A 19118-nucleotide genomic window follows, 5' to 3' on the forward strand; every position below is an offset into this window, starting at 1 on the left:
TCCTCCTAGGCTATACCATTTCGTTCCAAAGTAAATTTATCTCCTGATGAAAGACAGTGTGCTAAAAAATAATTCTAAGTATATTCAGTAAAAGTACCCGGTGGTGTGATGGGCTTCTATGAACACTATGCCCACAACGAGGTGGCATGTGGGTCAAGGGAACAAGCAGCATGATATAAGGACAGCTGCCTCTGGCAATGGCTCCAGGCTCCCGTTTTTAGGGCTTCCACCCTGGCACCAATCGCAGAATTAACTTCTCTTACTTGGGGCAGAAAAAAGGAGACTCTTTTCCAACTAGACAGATGGTACAGGCATCACATGATAAAGATTCCAAAAGATCCTTCTAGAGAAATTTTGCTGTATTGAAGAATACATAACAACAGTCAGGGGGAAAAAAAACAACCAGGAAGCAGGTACTATACACACAGACTAAACTTTCTATATAAAGGAGGATGAGAGTAAGAAAAGTGAGGGGAAAAAAAAAAAAGGCAGTGGAGGGGGATGGAAGAAAAGAAGGAAGAGTGTTCAGGATGAGAGAAAAAAGTTAAAAAGCATGTGTGATGGAAAGGGGTGAAAGACCAGGCACTAAATTTTACTCAAGGGGTTAAGATCCATATATCTCAGAACTTGGAGATACCTGAAAGACAAATTACCTGATCAAGCATGCTCCCTTTAGATTAGTAGAGTGTTAATGAGCCTTGCACATTCACCAAAGCCCAGCCACGAGTTACCCACATCTAATTGAACCATTTGACATCAAAGAAAGTCCTCAAAAGCCAAGGCCAGGTCTTCTAAAACACCTTTCTTCACTCAGTCTTTACTAATGAATATCAGGAAAATAAACAACTCACCTCTAACCACAGTCTGCAAAAGGAAGAGATTCTGGGTACAGCCAACAGGTGCACTTTTGGCTGTGCTGTGTAACCTCATCAAAGTCAATATGCCAACTGATCCTCACAGACACATGAGTCCTTAAACTACCCTAGAGCATCACCACACTAAAACATTTAAAAAACTGTCCAGTCCCGGGGCGCCTGGGTGGCTCAGTCGGTTGAGCAGCCAACTTCGGTTCAGGTCATGATCTCACAGTTCATTAGTTGGAGACTGCATCCGGCTGTGTGCTGACAGCTCTTAGCCTAGAGCCTGTTTCGGATTCTGTGTCTCCCTCTCTCTCTCTGCCCCTCCCCTGCTTGAGCTCTCTCTCTCTCTCTCTCTCTCAAAAATAAATAAACATTAATGAAATTTTTTTTAACTGTCCTGTTCTATCAAAGGCTGGGAAAATATATCTCTCCCACTATAAGAGATACTGGGAATACCTCTGGTTTCAAATACACTGCTATTAAAATTAAAAGTGCCCAGCTCTTTTTCCATAATAAAGTTTAATTCCAAAATGGTGCCTAACACAGTTGCTAGCATGCAGAAGGCTTTTACGAAATACTGGTTGCAAAAACGAAAATATGCTTGTTCTAAATCATATTCACGGTTGGAGAATTGTTACGACCTTAGAAGATATGAAGGAAGGTACTTCCACACATTGGAAAGGGGGCAGAGTATATTTTTAAGCCATTCTGCTCAGCAGTGCAACAAAACAGTTGCTACCGTTTCATTTTGTGGGAATTTCTGGGTCTGTAAAACAAAAAGAACGCTCAAGTGAGACAAGCAAAAACCGTGTACATACTTTGGAGCTTTGAACTATTGAGATGGAATTCTGATATCTTGGTCCGCACGCAGATGACTCGGAAAGTGACAAAGGGAAAGTGTTTGCACTGGGGACTTTGTTTGAAAAAGGACCTTTCACCTCTGGAATTCCAAGTCACCTCTAGCATTCATAGGAAACCTTCCAACCTCTCTTGCTGGGCTGATGAGACCAGCTCCTTCGCCAGAATTCGATAGGCTCCTAGAAGACCCCCACTGCGGGAGTCAGCGCCTCCTTCCCGCTGACGCCGAGGGCATCGAGCCTTTCCAGTCACCCCAAACCTCTGTATTTTGTAGCTTTCCTTGAAGCGAAAAGGCAGTTATGGGCCTCACCCAGCCCCAGCAGAGGACTGTGTCCTTACAGCATGGGTGACACGGCCCCGTGAGAACGGCTTTGGGCAAGTATCCCCGACCCGTGCAGGCCTCTCGGGTTTCACTAGAGGTCGTGACCCCGACCCCCGGGGACGCGCGTCCGACGCCGCCCTCCCGCCGCTCAAACAAAGGACCCGGCGCCTGGCGCGCCCCCCACTCACCGCTCAGATAGTTGGTCCACTTGTACAGCACCCCCTCCATGTCGCCCGCGGCCCCTTGGCCCCCGCCGCGCCGGGGCCGTTTTCCTTCGCCCGCCGGCCCCCTCACTGCCCCAGGCCCCAGGAGGCGAGGAGCACCGGCAGCAGGGCCATCGCCCAGAGCTGCCGAGCCGCCGACTCCCGGCGCCCGGGCCCGGTGCGGGGACACCCGGCCAGCCTCACATCCTCGGCCCGGGGGCGGGGTCACTGCGGCGGCCTCGGCACGTGAGGACGCGGCCGGCCAGGGCCCCCGTGCGGTGGAGCGGCGCGCTGTTCACAGGGAGGCGAAGGCACTGGGTGGGCCCGAGTGGTGGCTGCAGCCTCCAAGGGGCCACTGTAGCGAGGGAACCGGTGGCTGGCGGTGCCACAGCGCGGTACCTGAATCCTGGACGCGCCGGGCCCGGGGCCCGCTCGCGCATGCCTAGTGCGCCGCTCGAGCGCACGTTCCCAAGGTCCACTCCGGGGTTTGGCTGCGACTGCGGCGGCGGCGGCGGGGTGACGTAGCGGGAATTGCAGGCAGGGAAATTGAGTCCTGGGAAGTGGGCTTGAGAGTAGGCGACCTATGAGACGATGCGGGACACAGTCCAGACTTAATGGTACCGTAGGTGGGGCCGTACCCACCTCTGGATGTTTGAGGGTCAGTGTGGCCCCTTAGGGTGCCTCCTGTGTTATAGCCCCCAGGGTCCAAATCTTGTTTCAAGGCTAATTGATGCCAGAAAATCGAGGCAGCTAGCAATAGAGTGTACGGAGTTGACGGGAATTTCACGATAGAATACAGTGTGGCTAGTAAGCATGTTTAAACTCTAAGGCCTAGCTATTGGAAGTGCGGTCCATGGACAGCAGAATTAGCATCACCTAGGAGCTAGTCAAAATTGCAGGAACTCATGGCGAGCCCAGGCCTCCTGAGTTGAAATCTGCATTTTAACAGATACTCTAGAGGATTCCTAAGCATATTAAAATGTGAGAAAGTACTGTGCCAAGGATGTTTGACCAGGGAAAATGTTAGCGATAGATTAAGTGGAAAGAGCATGTTATGAAAGAAAGTGTACAATCTGATCTAATTTCTTTTAAGCCTATGTCACAGAAGCATGAACCAAAATGTTAAGATGATTATTTGTAGATGGTGGCGCTATAGGCGATCTCTTTTTCTTTGGCATAAGATTGCCAGATTTAGCAAAAATACAGAACAACGGATTCGTTGTTTATCTGAAATTCATGTTTAATTCGGCTCTTTTATTTTAACTGGAAAACCTACTTTCGTGCTTTCCAGTTTCTTCCAAATCGACTGTAATGAACATGTGTTGCTTTTGAAATTAGGCGAAAAATGTAAAGCTAATAATTTTAAGCTAAGATAAGCCAGTGTAACTCGTAACTGTGATTACTGTTTCTTCTATAAAGTGGAGGTCTGCACGTCCGTCTCCTCGATAGAAGCTATTATTTACCTTCTACATTAAAGTCACTAAGAGATAAACTGTTAGCAGCCGTAACATTATGCGGTGTTGTAGAATGAATCAGAAGACCGGGTTTGAAGGCGGAGCTCAAATGCTTTGGGGCTGAACAATTTTAAGCAGGACCCTTAACCTCTCCTTGCCCAGATACATTTATCATTTAAATGGGATTAAAGAACCTGCCTTACTGGCAGTGTAGTGAGGTTTACGCAACGGGAATGCGCTTTGCGAACCCTACAGAAATATTTAAGCCTTTATCGTTTATACTGTAAGTTAAGTAACAATACAGGATTGTGGACTCCTAGGGGCGGGGAGTAACCTCTCAGCGTGCGCAAGAGTAAACAGGCCTTTCCGGATACCGCTATCTTTTCACTTAGCCTGGGGGCTCAGCACGCTCAGCCGGGGAACTTCACAGCTGTAAATCTGCCGGAGGAGTTTCCGGTTAGCTGCGTTCCCCAGAAATCTCCCAAAGTCCAAGGTTGTGGAATTCTTTAATCCGCCTTTCTCTAGGGCCCCTCCCTGTGCTTCGCGGCCTGACCAAGTCCTGGCTCCGCCCAGCTGTAATTATTGCAGCATCATTGGCTTGAGAGGCTCCGGCGGACTGCACTGCTAGCCAATGGGGAGCCATCGTTCCCAAGAGCCAACCTGTGAGAGCCAGTCAGGCCCGGGTTTGGGGTTTAACGCTTTAGAGGCGGGTTCGCATTATGTGGGAAAGTTGTCGTAGTAAGTGTGCCACGTCTGCTGGGAAGCGGTAGTCATGAACTTGCCAAAGGCCGTTGTCTTGAAGCCTTCAAATACTTTCTTAGTTCTATGAGGTCGGGGGCCCTTTCTCTGTTTTTGTAGGAACTTTCCTGCGCCAGCAGCATGAGGCTTTTTTTGTGGAACGCGGTGCTGACGTTGTTGGTCACTTCTTTGAGTGGGGCTCTGATCCCTGAACCAGAAGTGAAGATTGAGGTGCTCCAGAAGCCGTTCATCTGCCATCGCAAGACCAAAGGGGGAGATTTGATGTTGGTCCACTATGAAGGCTACTTAGAAAAGGATGGCTCCTTATTTCACTCCACGTAAGTAATTACACCTCGCAGGTAAAATAGTGAAGAACCCATCGACCTGTGCGAGCTCTCTGGCAGGAAAGGTAGCCTGTATCAGGTTTCACTTCTCTTTTGAAAAATTGAAATCTGTTATTTCCTTCTTTGGGAAAGGAAATTGTTTAAAGACAATCAAGACAAACAATTTGTTTAAAAACAATAAAGACAATAACGGTGCCTTTGAAGTTCCTTGGAACTTGGAAACGTGTGGTAAGGATAAAGGTTAATTTTTACTATAAAAATTAGAACTAGAATCTTTGACATATTGCAGAAGTATCTAGGTGTGTAATTAGGCAATAAGTAGAAAAAAACTGTAAAGGAATTTCATTTCCCAAACTCCATTCCCGAGGGAAAATGACTCAATTCCATTTTGAATTTGGTGTAGGTGAAATTTACTTAAAATTTTTCGCAGGGACTTCATGGGCAGAATACACAATCATTTATTTGCTTGTTGTAGGGTATGCTAATGCTAGCCTATCGATCTGTTTAATTTTTGTTCGTACAAATGACATTTTGGTCAAGGTATAGTACCATGATTTGTTTCATTATTTTATTCTTTCTAGAAATTCAAAGATTTCATTGATGGGTATGGTTATGGCCTTGAAAGATTAATCCAATAACTATAGTGAATGATTTTCAGGTGGTTACACTATCATTATTTCTGTTCTATACGAACAAAGAAATTGCACCATGGATGTTTTACAAGGGTAATGATTTCTGATTAGGCATTGATTCTCTTCATTCCATTCCAAGATTATTTATTGAGCATTTCTTTTATGTTAGGCCCTGTGCTTGAGACTAGGGAGATTAAAACTTTTTGGCTTCTCCATCCTTGTCCATTCATTTATCTGTCCATCTAACAAACCCTTCATGAGTGATCACAAGTCAGGCCTTGAGGATGCAAAGGTGACTTAAGAGTGGGCTCCTGTCCTCCAGCAGTACATCATCTACAGGAAGGAGGACGACAAGTAAATAGCTCATGCTATGTAGTACAGAGTGTTCAAAGTGTTTGCAAAGCATAATGGAGTCTGGCATTAATGATGCTCTGGGGGTGGGGTAAGAGAAAGACTTCCCAGAGATCATAATTGAGATGGGTCTCGAAAGATGGGTGGAGGGTTCCTTCCAGGTGGAGAATGGGGGCAAGGAGGACATTCCAGGTAGAGAAAATGGCATGAACCAAAGTAGTGAAGCTTTGTGGCCCATCCTAGACCTCATTTTCGGATGAACTGCCTTTATGGAGCATTCAGACCTGGTCTGTCAGGTTTTGGAGAAATGAATGGCGTTCTTCTTTGAACTCTGTTAGCCTTTGCAAAAATTTCTGAAACAGTGGCTTGCCGTAGAATTCTCAACAGCTCCATCTTCTTAGCAACAAGGCCAGTGCCACAGTAGATGTTAAACAAGATTAAGGTTTGCATTTAAAATTTTCAACTGCATCTTTATTTTTAGTCTGATCTCTTTTAGATACAGCCTGATGTCTTTCAGGTCTCAGAATGAAAAACCTATTGGCCTTTGGTGGTAGCCATACAACATTATTTAGCAGTTTGCTACTAAAGTTCTAGTACCCATTAAAAAAAAGCAGGGGGGCGCCTGGGTGGCTCAGTCGGTTAAATGTCTGACTTCGGCTCAGGTCACGATCTTGCGGGTTTGTGGGTTTTGGCCCCACGTTGGACTCTGTGCGGACGGCTCAAAGCCTGGAGCCTGCTTCGGATTCTGTGTCTCCCTCTGCTCTCTGCTCTCCACTCATACTCTGTCTCTCCCTCTCTCTCTCAAAAGAAATAAACATTAAAAAGATAAATAAATAAAGTTCTGGTACCTGATGAGGGGACGGTTGTCATGCGGCCTCAGTGTAAATGGTCAGGAACTACTTACCCTGAGTTTTATGAAGCAGTACCGTCAAGTGATCTGTTGTAAAGCATGTTTGCCATGTCTAGAATAATAGCCTGTGTGGTAAATAGCTTAAATCCTTTAGCTGTGACAAGAAATGTACCAAAACTGTAGTCAGCACTGGGTGGCAGATTGTTTTCTTCCTTCTTTATTCTTTCTTTAAAATTTTTTTTTCAACGTTTATTTATTTTGGGGACAGAGAGAGACAGAGCATGAACGGGGAAGGGGCAGAGAGAGAGGGAGACACAGAATGGGAAGCAGGCTCCAGGCTCTGAGCCATCAGCCCAGAGCCCGACGCGGGGCTCGAACTCACGGACCGCGAGATCGTGACCTGGCTGAAGTCGGACGCTTAACCGACTGCGCCACCCAGGCACCCCACTTCCTTCTTTATTCTTTTCCAGCCTTCCCAAGTGTTCTACAGTTGGCAATTTGTTTCTTTAGTCATAGGGGGAAATTAAGAAAAGAGGAAGTAATGGCTTTTACCTAGATTTAGTAATTAACCATGGTGTCCATGAAACCTAGTAGAGTGATTTCTCATTCTCACCTATACGATATCCTTGAGAATACTTTCCGTATGTACCAAAAAGGAGCGAACTGGGGCTCAGGTGCTATTCAGCCCTCAGGCCCCCCAGTAGCTTGGCAGGCTGGGTTTCTTAGGCTGGCCTCTCTCCAGGTCCTAAGCCAGGATATTTGGATCATTTCCTTCTTCCTCAGTCCTTGAGGGACAACTCCCCCAGGTTTCCCTGCACAGCCCCACAGAAAATGCCTGCAGGAAGCATCTAGGTGGGGTTCGGGTTGAAGAGCAGCCGTTTCCACCTGTCAGAGCCATCGCGAGACTGTACATCAGCAGGGCTTGTAGGCAGACTAGAAGATGCTGTGCTCCTGACTCTCCAGTGTCCATGTGGGTGTGGACCCACTTGTCTTGGCAGTAACTTCTCCTTAACTTCTCTTTCTTCCCAAATTCACCCATTTTCCATGATTTTCTCCCTCTTCTGCCCGGGATGACGTTCCTGGGACAGCATCGCTGTGGTTAAGACCTTGAAGTTTGGAGTTAGATCAAATACCAGCACATTTAACCTCAGTTTCCTCCTCTGTACAATGGGGAAATGATGGTACTTACCTCATATGATCATTCTCACGGAGTTAAAAGAGGCAAATAATTTGGGGTAATACCTGGTACACAGTAAATCTCAAATAATTATTCACTGTTTTTATTATTATTCCCTCTGCCCTTCTCTACTTGATTCAATTGTAATGAAATTTGCATCAAGAAATAGGGGCATTGGATTAAATTATTACAAAATTAACCTGGTTTTGTGTGTATGTGTATAGCTGTTTTTGTTAATTCCCAAACTGAATCACTTATTGGTAGAATAAAGTGCTCCCACATCAATAAAAAAATAAAGTTACTGAAGAGTTCTAATATGTTTTCTTTCTATTGTAGTCACAAACATAACAATGGTCAGCCCATTTGGTTTACCTTGGGCATCCTGGAGGCTCTCAAAGGTTGGGACCAGGGCTTGAAGGGAATGTGTGTAGGAGAGAAGAGAAAGCTCACAATTCCTCCTGCCCTGGGCTATGGAAAAGAAGGAAAAGGTAATAACAATTTCACATTTTTACTACAGCATTGGGGTTCTTCTCTGGATTAGGAGACAGAAGTCAGCGTAACTAGTATGTATTTTTCCCCCAGGAGTAGAAGATGTGTATTATTTATTTATTTTTTAAGTATGATTGCATCTTGATTATCATTTGAGATGGCCAAATTAAAGCCATTCTATCTTAATGGTCAATTGAACTACTGATACAAAGTTCTGGAACCTTTAACTCTATCATTAACATTTACCTCCATATTAACCAAAAGAATGGTTTTTAAAAAATTATGGCACAATACTTACAAAATAATGGTTCCTATTCTAACCACTTTTAACTGTACGATTCAATGGCATTATGAACATTCACACTGTTGTACAAGCATCACCACTATCCAGTTTCAGAAAATTTTCATCCTCCCCAGCTGAAACTCATCAATTTATTTTAACACCAAAAAGAAAGATTATTCCACATAAGTGTTTCGATGAGTTGAACATGTGAAATATAGATTATTCAGGTATTAAATGGGGTTTAGATGTGGGCTGCAGGGGGCTCACAACTGAAGTTTTCTTTAACAAAGCTTTTTTTGGGGGGTTGTTTTCATTCTTGTGTTAAAGTTGTTTTATAACTGTTGTTATAATTCACTTATAAAACCTGATGGAGTGACATGAAATGAGTGTTATAAAATAGAAGCAAATAGGCTAGCTGATTCCAGGAGACTTTGTGCTAGTTTGTTCCAGGATGTACACCTGCTGTGTGAGTGGGGACCCACGCAGCTTTCCAAAGGGCTATTTACAAGAGGCCAGATGACGTTTCCTGCACAAGATATATTTCCTTTCTAATTTAACCTAAGGGAATAATCAGGTATCAGGAGAAATATTTGTGGACAGGCATGTCCATTGCTACATTGTTTTAAAATGTTTATTTTTGAGAGAGAGAGAGAGAGCGCGTAGAAGCAGGGGAGGGGCAGAGACAGAGGGACAGAGGATCTGAAGTTGGTGAAGTTGGCTCTGTGGGGACAGCAGCGAGCCCCATGCAGGGTTCAAACTCACAGGGCAAGTTCATGACCCGAGCCAGAGTCTGAAGCTTGACGGACTGGACTACTCAGGTGCCCCACTACATTGTTTCTAATAGCAAAAATATTGAAATCAACTTCAATGTGTAATGAGAAGGGTTAACTAAAATATGGCCCAGTTATTAAAAAATGGCATTTCAAGGATTAAAAAAATTATATCCAAATGGGTAAGATATAATGTTATATACAAAAGTGGAAAATAAAGCTATACTATATCCAAGAGTAAGTATTAGAAAAAAGTATATACACACACAGAGTGAATTACAAGGAAATAATTAAGAATGATAACAATGGATGGGTCGGAATTATTTTTATTTCTGGTTCTGTCTCTTCCAAATTCTCTACAATGGGCATATATTACATAATGAAGAAAAAAATGTATTAAGTAGTCACCAGAACCAGACAGGGAACCACTCTGATACTGTAGCAATAACAGACTTCACAGTATCCTTAGGTCTAAACTTAACCAGTTACAAAGTGAGAATCCTAACCCCAGTTTCCAGAGAAGAAAGTAAATGCCATATGTGTAACATTATATTCTTTTTTTTTAATGTTTATTTATTTTTGAGAGACAGAGAGAGACAGCATGAGCGGGGGAGGGGCAGAGAGAGAGGGAGACGTAGAATATGAAGCAGGCTCTAGGCTCTGAGCTGTCAGCACAGAGCCCGAGGAGGGGCTCGAACTCATGAGCCGTGAGATCATGACCTGAGCCGAAGTCAGATGCTTAACCAACTGAGCCACCCAGGTGCCCTTGTAACATTATATTCTAAAATGGAACTTGCTATATAAATCTTATGCATAGAATGGAATTTACTAACCAAATTCAATTATTATGATAATCATCTCCTTAGAGAAGAAAATCAGGTATCTAGAAAATGTTTCTCTGATGTTCATCATCTTCCTGCTGTATCTTTATTGCCTCACCTTTAATGTATATGTAGAATTAATCCATTACTCTTACTCCATACTGTATTTAACTCAATTTTACTGTAGGACAAGCAGAGTTCTAAATTTGAGTCATTTCGTCCAGACTGAGAGCCATGAAACTAAATTCTGCTAATGTGTATTTAACACTAATTTTGTAGTCATTTGGTACCACGTTTGCATGTCTCCTTTGGAAAGACACCAGTTTTATCAACGACCTAGTGCATGCCCCTTCTCTGTCTAGATCTGGAATGGTAAGCTTGGGCACAGAGTGTAAGTTTTGTTCTCTTTAATACTTAACAAATGCTCTTTGACAGAAATATGTGGGATTTGGATGGGGGGTGGGGGACTAAGAAATATTTGTAATGTTTACCCAGACCTTTATGTTAAATACAGTTATAAGGAAACAAATTGAAAAAACAAATTGTTCATACTGCCCAGAAAGTATTTTTTTGAAAAGGCCCTTGGGACTTTTAATAGAGCTCTTTTCATGTTTTAAAAGATTTTTATCTCCCTTCTCAGAAATTTGTTTTAATTTCTTCTCTCTCATGAAATTTCTTCAGAATATGTATATAATTATATATATGTTCTATATCAGAGGAGGTGTTTCCCAAGTCTGAAATTGTTGAACCTTTCTGTATCGTTTTTAAAGCTTATAAGAGAATTATGTTTTAGTAATCCATTGAGAGCGTACTACTTATGAAGCAGAATGCTAAATATTTTACATAGCTTTATTTTCCTCCATCTTCCCAACAGATTCTGCATTTTATAAATGCATTCTATAAATGAGGAAATAGGCTTAAAGAGGGGCAAGTTTAAGCTTTAATACCGGCTCGTGGGACACCAGATCTCTCTCAGTTAGATACTGCCTCCTAGTGGTAGAAATGCTACTAGTCTATGTATATCTAGGTCAGGACTTTTGTGCACCCCCCCACCCCCCCAAAGTTAGTTAAATCACTTGTACTATAATTAACTCTGAATTATCTACAGCCCTTTAAGTCATTCTTGACATGTAATATATAATATCTTAATCATATTTGAAATTTAATACCAGGCCATTAGGCACATCTGTATGTACGTGTGTGTTTGTGTGCACGAAACAGTTTGTAATTGCAAAGCCAAACACAGACTGCTTTTGATCTACCAGTTTGGATTATTCCTTTGCTATTCTATTTGTTTGAGTAATTTACATCATATGTGATAGCCTTAGGAAGGCTCTTCATTGAATTCAATCAAAAGAATATTTTGTTCAGTGTCATAAGTTTCCTGTCATCAAAACTTTGGGATTGTTTAAGTAAAAGTTAACCTCCGTCTCTCTTCATGTCAGGTAAAATTCCCCCAGAGAGTACACTGATATTCAACATTGATCTCCTGGAGATTCGAAATGGACCAAGATCCCATGAGTCATTCCAAGAAATGGATCTTAATGATGACTGGAAACTCTCTAAAGATGAGGTGATCTTTCCTTCTTCTTACTCCTTTGTTTGCTTCTTTCTTCTCACTTATTAAAAAATATACTTCTAAAGAAAATTTATTTTTGTTTGGATAAAATATTGTTTATAAGTTTTCTTATAATACTGATGCTTTGAATATTGGCTTTTTTAAAAATAGGAAATCATTGTTTTGGAGAGAAATATATTCAGACTCAACAGCATTCATTCTTTTGCTTCCCTCTCCCCCCACCCCTACCCCACCATGTTTAAGGTTTACTGTATCCTTCCCTCTTTCTGAGTTTTTGAAAGGTCCATTTTGCTAAGACAATTCCCATTTTGAAGTTGCTATATAAGAAATGTGGATGTCTGGAGAAATATCTCCTGTTGACAGTTTCTGTTTAAAACTGTCAACTGGCTGTTAAATGCACTTTGTTGTAATTTCCTGGCATTTAGCAGCAAACGGCCCACCTGCTGGGTTCTTTTGTTCTGGGTAGCACCTGGAGAAAGGAGACTCTGGTCTGGATTTTCTAGAGCGGAAGACCTTTCCCAGCCCCCTCTTAGTTCTGGTGTTTGCGTAAGGATAAAGGAAGAAGTCTTCTCCCTGTAATTCATTTAGGCTTTCGCAGCCATACCTCACAACAGGTATGTGTCTTAGTCTGGCTGTTGTGAGGAAAGGATTGGAGGTAGAGAGCTACTCAGTTTTTTTTGTCTGCCCATATTCTCCATTGTGGCTTGGCTGGTCAGAAATCAAGTCCCTTTTTATGTTTCGATCAATTTCATTCTAATGGCCAGGAAATGATTAAGTCTTAAATAAGCGAAGTTATTATGAACTCATAGGGTCATGATCTACAGCTACTAAATTTATAACACCTTGTACTATTACCAGTCATAGGACTTTTTTCTATCCAAGGTAAATTTCAGTAACCTTTCATTTAAAAAAACCTTAAATATACAGCATATTGAAAAAAAAAATCAATCCAGGGGCGCCTGGGTGGCTCAGTCGGTTAAGCGTCCGACATCAGCTCAGGTCACTATCTCACGGACCGTGAGTTCGAGCCCCACGTCGGGCTCTGGGCCGATGGCTCAGAGCCTGGAGCCTGCTTCCGATTCTGTGTCTCCCTCTCTCTCTGCCCCTCCCCCGTTCATGCTCTCTCTCTGTCTCAAAAATAAATAAACGTCAAAAAAAAAAAATCAATCCAATTAAAAAAGGTGTTTATTAAAAAGTTTTTCTCCCACCCACATCCTCTTCTACTATGTGATCTGTCCCTTTCCACATCCAGTTTTATTAGCTTCTAATGTATCTTTCCAGTGTTTCTTTATGCAAATACAAGCAAACATGAATACATATTCCTGTTTCCTCTTTTCTTACACAAAAAATAGCATGATATACATAATATTTGACATCTTGCTTTATTCTCACAGTATATCCTAGGGATATATTCTACATTAATCCATCTGGCCTTATCATCTTTTTTTTTTTTTAACAATTTCATTCAATCTCCTTAATCTTAAAAATAAATATGTCATATGTTTGTATATTGGCGATAGGGGCAGGAAGGAGGACTTGAAGTTACTGATCTAACAGAAGGAGTAATAGAGCTCTGATTAAAAATGAAAATACAGGTTAAACTGCATTATGGTCAATCTAGTAGGTAATTGGGAACAGGATTTTGTTTATGTCTTTAAATATCTGAATGAGAGTGAAAATTTTTAGTGTAAGCACTCATCAGGCTGGATTTTGCTTTAATTTCTGAGATTGGGAGGTCATGAGCCATGGTCATAGCCAGATCCACAGCGTGGACTATTACCAGACACTTACTTAAATTAAAAAATGCCATTAGGAGAGGGGAGGCAAGTGGGAGCAATGGGTGAAATAGGTGAAGGGGATTAAGAGCACACTTATCGGGGCGCCTGGGTGGCGCAGTCGGTTAAGCGTCCGACTTCAGCCAGGTCACGATCTCACGGTCCGTGAGTTCGAGCCCCGCGTCAGGCTCTGGGCTGATGGCTCAGAGCCTGGAGCCTGTTTCCGATCCTGTGTCTCCCTCTCTCTCTGCCCCTTCCCCGTTCATGCTCTGTCTCTCTCTGTCCCAAAAATAAATAAACGTTGAAAAAAAAAAATTAAAAAAAAAAAAAAAAAAAAGAGCACACTTATCATGATGAGCACTGAGTAATGTATAGACTTGTTGAATCACTCACTATATTGTACATCTGAAATTAGTATAACACTGTAAATTATACTGGAATTTAAAAAATTAAAACATTTTTAAATAAATTTTTTATTTTTTTTAAAAATTTTTTTTCAACGTTTATTTATTTTTGGGACAGAGAGAGACGGAGCATGAACGGGGGAGGGGCAGAGAGAGAGGGAGACACAGAATCGGAAACAGGCTCCAGGCTCTGAGCCATCAACCCAGAGCCTGACGCGGGGCTCGAACTCACGGACCTCGAGATCGCGACCTGGCTGAAGTCGGACGCTTAACCGACTGCGCCACCCAGGCGCCCCTTAAATGCCATTCTTTAATCTGATTTTAAGAGAGAAGTACCTGGAATTCTGACCCTAGTTAGAGATCTGGATAATTCAATGGAATGAAAGACTACAGTTTTTCAAATGCTTGGCTTTAGTTAGCCTCAGATTAAGAGCAGGTAGTATCCTTTCACTGGGTGCTTTTCTTTTTCTTTTTCTTTTTTTTAAGTTTATTTATTTATTTTGAAAGAGTGTGAGTGGGGGAGGGGCAGAGAGAGAGGGAGAGAGAGAGAATCCCAAGCAGTCTCCGGTCTCCGAGCTGTCAGTATAGAGCCCCACTCTGGGCTCAATCCCAGGAACCTGGATATCATGACCTGAGCCAAAATAAGACTGGGCCGTGTAACCAAGTGAGCCACCCAGGTGCCCTACTGGATGATTTAAACCTTATCTTTGCCTCTGAGCAATATTCTGTGTCTATATTGGAGCAGTATAGCAACAGTTTTTAAGGAGAAAAAAAAATTTCCATTACTGTCATTGGAAATATATCCAATGATAGTATTGTAAAGCAGTTGGTTGGTCATTGTTGTACATAATCCAGTAAACTACCAGTCCACTCTGTGATATTAACAGGCTTGGTGTGGGTGTCTTATGAATTAGAATTATTAATGAGACCCATTATTTTGTAGGTTAAAGTATATTTAAAGAAGGAGTTTGAAAAGCATGGTGCAGTGGTGAATGAAAGTCATCATGATGTTTTGGTGGAGGATATTTTTGATAAAGAAGATGAAGACAAAGATGGATTTATATCTGCCAGAGAATTTACATATAAACATGATGAGTTATAAAGACACATCTGCCCATTTTATATGGCATCCATCCTTAAAGACAGGGCAACCATTTTAAAAGAAGGTCTTATTTTTAAATAATGTGCTGTTCCTGTTCTGGTTCTATATATATATATATATATATTTTTTTTCTGAATATTATTTCAAAAACCCCTTAAGATTCCTAAGTGCCCATTTCTTTCTGGTGAGTTATTGGGAAGAAAAAAATTAATTTGTCTTTGAACGGAAGACTGCTGAACTATTTTCCACTTTCACATATGAAGCCTTATGGTTTACTTGCTTACTTGTAATTTTAAAACATTGCACCCAGAAGCATGCCCAACAAATCGGCACCCTCTATTTCTCCTTCCCTCTATTTTCTCCAAGTTAGATACTGACATTTGAGAAACCTTTTGCAATAGCCCAAGGCTTACTATTTTCATGTTATAATGAAACAGTGGGTCTGTAACTGCCTTTGAGTCTCTGCTTAAGGAAAAGAGGAAACTGGTTGTTGATTTGGGCTTGTAACAGTTACTGCTCTACTGAGATGTGTAAGGCTGAAGTGAGTAACAAAGTTAATAACTTATAAATATGTATACATTGAAACATTCTGCCCAGGACTTAAGTTTTATAAAGTTTGGTTCCTAGTGACTAATAATCTATAATGAGAAATAGGACAAATTATTTATGTGTCTGGCTCTTCATAATAACGGGTCAAAACATTGTTGCTGAGGTAGAGAGTTGTATCTAGTCAATGTTTAAGTCTAGCAGATTACCCTTCCTGGTTTATTAATGAATAAAATCTATTACTAATGTATTATACTACAGTAACATTGTATCATGAGAGAAATTAGTAAGCCAATCGAAAATTTCCCATTTCTGCTCATCAAAAAATGACATGGATCCACAGCTGCTACTATTGCATAAAAATCTGTCCTGCTTCAAAAAAATGGATGATTTTATAATTTTACCTGAAATTGGCTTTTATCCTTTTCCTTTACAAAAGCTCCCAAATCTCCATTTACTAAGAGTAGTTCTTTATCATTTACAAAGTGAACTCAAGTGCATCATTGTCTTTGATTCTCATTGCTCTGAGCCCTGTGGGGGGGGGGGGGGAAACTGGTGGATCTTAATGTAACTGTTTTCTGGATGAGGACATTATCCTTCAAAGAGATTGATTGCTTTGTCCGAGGTCAACAGCTAACTTGTGCAAACAGATCGCAGTCCCCAAGTTCAGTATGTTTGTTTTGCCCTCTACTAGTGAAAAAGCAAAACTTCCCTTTGAACTCATTGGACCTGATTCTCTCTTCACTTTGCTCTCAAAGCAGTCAGCTCTGTTTTTTTTTTTTATTTTATTTTATTTTTTTTATCTTTGGCTCCTTATCCTCTGAAGATGGTGAACTGGCTGTTGTAGGTACTTTTGAATTCTTCCCCTGATCTAGGAAAGGCTCTGGTTTCATTGAATAGTCTTGGGGTTAGCACTGAATTGCCTCAAAAACCCTGTCCTGTGAGAAGATCCAGGCATGTTTCTTAGTCCTTTCATGCTTGTTTACCTCTAGGTTTTTAAATTTTGTTTTGTTTTGTTTTGTTTTGTTTTGTTTTGTTTTGTTTTAGAGAGTCATGAACAATTATTGCATCATATACAGGCTACTTTTGCCACTTATCTGTTGACATTTTCCTCACCAGAACATAAAGTTCTTGAGAAGAACATATATAACACCTTTTTTCTGATGAAATCAGCTATATGTCAAAAACTCTTAAATTGTCACTGCTATTTTCCTCAACCCGGAGGAGTTATGAACCACAATACAGAAAGCCTTATGCTGTCTGTGTTCGTCGGGAAGGAGAGAGCTTGTCACGTGGTAACACCTTGTATAGACGTTATTGGCGATGCTATCTCCGGTAAAGCAGGCAAAGCAAAAAGAATTGTGATTATTTGGGCAGCATACTTCTTTATATGTGAGTTTACATAAATTCTCATCTAAATCTTTAGGCACAAACATGAAATGAAAGCATATAAATAGGTTATGGTCGTTTTTAAGCATCTGCCTTTGGTTTAGCTGCACCTCTACCCCTTTCCATTCGTGGGAATAATCAGACATGAACCGTGACCTCACTTGTAATATAATTTGACTCATTAATATTGCTAGATATGTCCTACTTAAGTTTATATGACCATGTTGTATTCTTTTCAAAATAAACTTTATTTGGGGAATGATTGGTTTTGTGAAACATTCTTCAAGTGCCAGTTTCCTTAGCAGCTTTATCGATTTTCTTACCTGTTATTCTAGGTTTTATGTTGAAACTGGATAGGGAAGATGGATAGGTCATGGTAGGAGAGGGGTGTAGTGACGCATGGAACGTGATTATCTGCTCTGTTTATTTTATTTATCTGTTTCTTGACATTAATTTTTTTTTTTAATTTTTAGAGAGAGTGTGTGAGTGTGGGAGAGGGGCAGAGGGAGAGGGAGAGAATCCCAGGCAGGTTCCATGTTCAGTGGGGAGACTGACGTGGGGCTCTGTCCGTTGCACGATCCTGGGATCATGACCTGAGTCCATATCAAGAGTCAGACGCTCGACTGACTGAGCCACCCAGGTGCCCTTGTCTGCTCTGTTTAGAGATATGTGTAAGAAAAACTGTGCTTTGGTTTCAATTGTTTTGAAATAAGCATTAAACATTGAGAATCGCGGGCAATAGCTGCTAGTGAATTTTGGTACCAGAGAAAGTGTGTGTGTTGGGTTTTATTCAGTGTGGTTTGGGTGGTAGTTCTGACTATTGTTTTCGTTTGGGATTTTATTTTGTCACAGGTAGACATTATGATGAGTAATGCCTAGTGAGTGAGTGAGCACTGTAAAATGTAATTAAATGAAATGCTGGGTTGTCATAAAAATAACAAGAAACAATGATTTCTGATTCAGAAGGGGAATCAGCCATTTGAATCTTTGCTTGTGGAAATGAATTTGTACCCCTTCATGACATATAGGAAATTCTTTACATCTACAGCACTGTTAGATATGAGCATGCTGTCTGTCCCTACTGAATTGAGCGTATGGATGATTTCTCAGCGTTGTTTGGAAACTGCAAGAGGAGAAAAAGGGACTTGGTGGAATGTTATGGAAAAAAATACATCTCTCACCCTTTTATTAAAAAAGGGACTTATCATCGTAATAATAACCCTGGGAAAAAAATAACAAGCAACTTATTTTCCAGAGTTGCAGAGCACTTGGTCATAAGGGTGTTTTGATTTATTTTATTTTTGTTTCTTACCCATTTCTGTTTGAAATGAAACCTAAAATCTCAAGCGTGATTATACATTCCTATGCCCATTTGGAAACATGAAAATTATAGTACTTTTCTCTCTTAATATCTGTAGCATTCTATTTAGGAAGATTTGCATACTCTCTTCAGTACGATGAAATCCATACATTCTTACATAAGGGTTTGGGGTCTATTTGAAGGGTAAATTCTTTTCTCTGTTTAAAACACTGCTTTGCCTTTGCTTTCAGCCTTGCCTCTGCTGCCTTCAGCTCCTTGCTCCAGGCTGACAGAAGACAAACACCTTATAAACACTGGTTTCCTAGTGCCATCCTCAAATACAATGAGAGGCTTGCTTTGCTTCCTAAATGTTGCAGAAATGTAGCAGTGATTCAAAATTAGCATACACCAGGGGCGCCTGGGTGGCGCAGTCGGTTAAGCGTCCGACTTCAGCCAGGTCACGATCTCGCGGTATGGGAGTTCGAGCCCCGCGTCAGGCTCTGGGCTGATGGCTCAGAGCCTGGAGCCTGTTTCCGATTCTGTGTCTCCCTCTCTCTCTGCCCCTCCCCCGTTCATGCTCTGTCTCTCTCTGTCCCAAAAATAAATAAAAACGTTGAAAAAAAAATTAAAAAAAAACAAAAACAAAATTAGCATACACCAGAGATGCATGGTACATGTGTGAAATATGCAGATTCCTGACCCCTTTCCCCAGCAATGCTGATTCATACTTGGGTTGGGCCCATGGTTCTGCATTTTAGCCCACTTGCTAGATGACACTGATGCAGGTGGTCTAAGATTCTTAATTTGAGAGATGATTCACCAATTCCCTGCCCTTGAATATACGATCTTCTATATTTTTCTTTGAGTATTC

At 41.4% G+C, this 19118-nt stretch overlaps 2 protein-coding genes across 4 annotated transcripts in view; one reads left to right on the top strand and one right to left on the bottom strand.

Annotated features, from left to right (window-relative positions):
- PLEKHA8 (pleckstrin homology domain containing A8) overlaps nucleotides 1-2399 on the bottom strand; it is a 61599-nt gene extending 59200 nt beyond the window's left edge. For all 3 annotated transcript variants that reach the window (XM_040472351.1, XM_040472353.1, XM_040472352.1), the window contains exon 1: nucleotides 2229-2399. In XM_040472351.1, the coding sequence (XP_040328285.1) occupies nucleotides 2229-2268 (40 nt within the window). In that variant the 5' untranslated portion in view covers nucleotides 2269-2399. The remainder of the gene's footprint in view (nucleotides 1-2228) is intronic.
- A 1981-nt stretch (nucleotides 2400-4380) lies between these two features.
- FKBP14 (FKBP prolyl isomerase 14) lies at nucleotides 4381-17209 on the top strand. Its single transcript, XM_040472358.1, has 4 exons — nucleotides 4381-4773; nucleotides 8126-8277; nucleotides 11598-11725; nucleotides 14854-17209. The coding sequence occupies exons 1-4, from the start codon at nucleotides 4577-4579 to the stop codon at nucleotides 15010-15012; spliced, it is 636 nt and encodes a 211-aa protein (XP_040328292.1). The 5' UTR covers nucleotides 4381-4576; the 3' UTR covers nucleotides 15013-17209.
- Nucleotides 17210-19118: the final 1909 nt, after the last annotated feature.

Source organism: Herpailurus yagouaroundi, unplaced genomic scaffold (genome assembly GCF_014898765.1).
Source record: "Herpailurus yagouaroundi ecotype Mexico unplaced genomic scaffold, PumYag 100, whole genome shotgun sequence".
Classification (NCBI taxonomy): Eukaryota; Metazoa; Chordata; class Mammalia; order Carnivora; family Felidae; genus Herpailurus; species Herpailurus yagouaroundi.

Excerpts from the sequence above, each read along its gene's own strand:
- FKBP14 (XM_040472358.1), top strand. The coding sequence starts at position 4,577 with ATGAGGCTTTTTTTGTGGAACGCGGTGCTGACGTTGTTGGTCACTTCT. Across the intron at positions 4,774-8,125 it reads GGCTCCTTATTTCACTCCAC|TCACAAACATAACAATGGTC; the intron begins GTAAGTAATTAC and ends TTTCTATTGTAG. Across the intron at positions 11,726-14,853 it reads GGAAACTCTCTAAAGATGAG|GTTAAAGTATATTTAAAGAA; the intron begins GTGATCTTTCCT and ends ATTATTTTGTAG.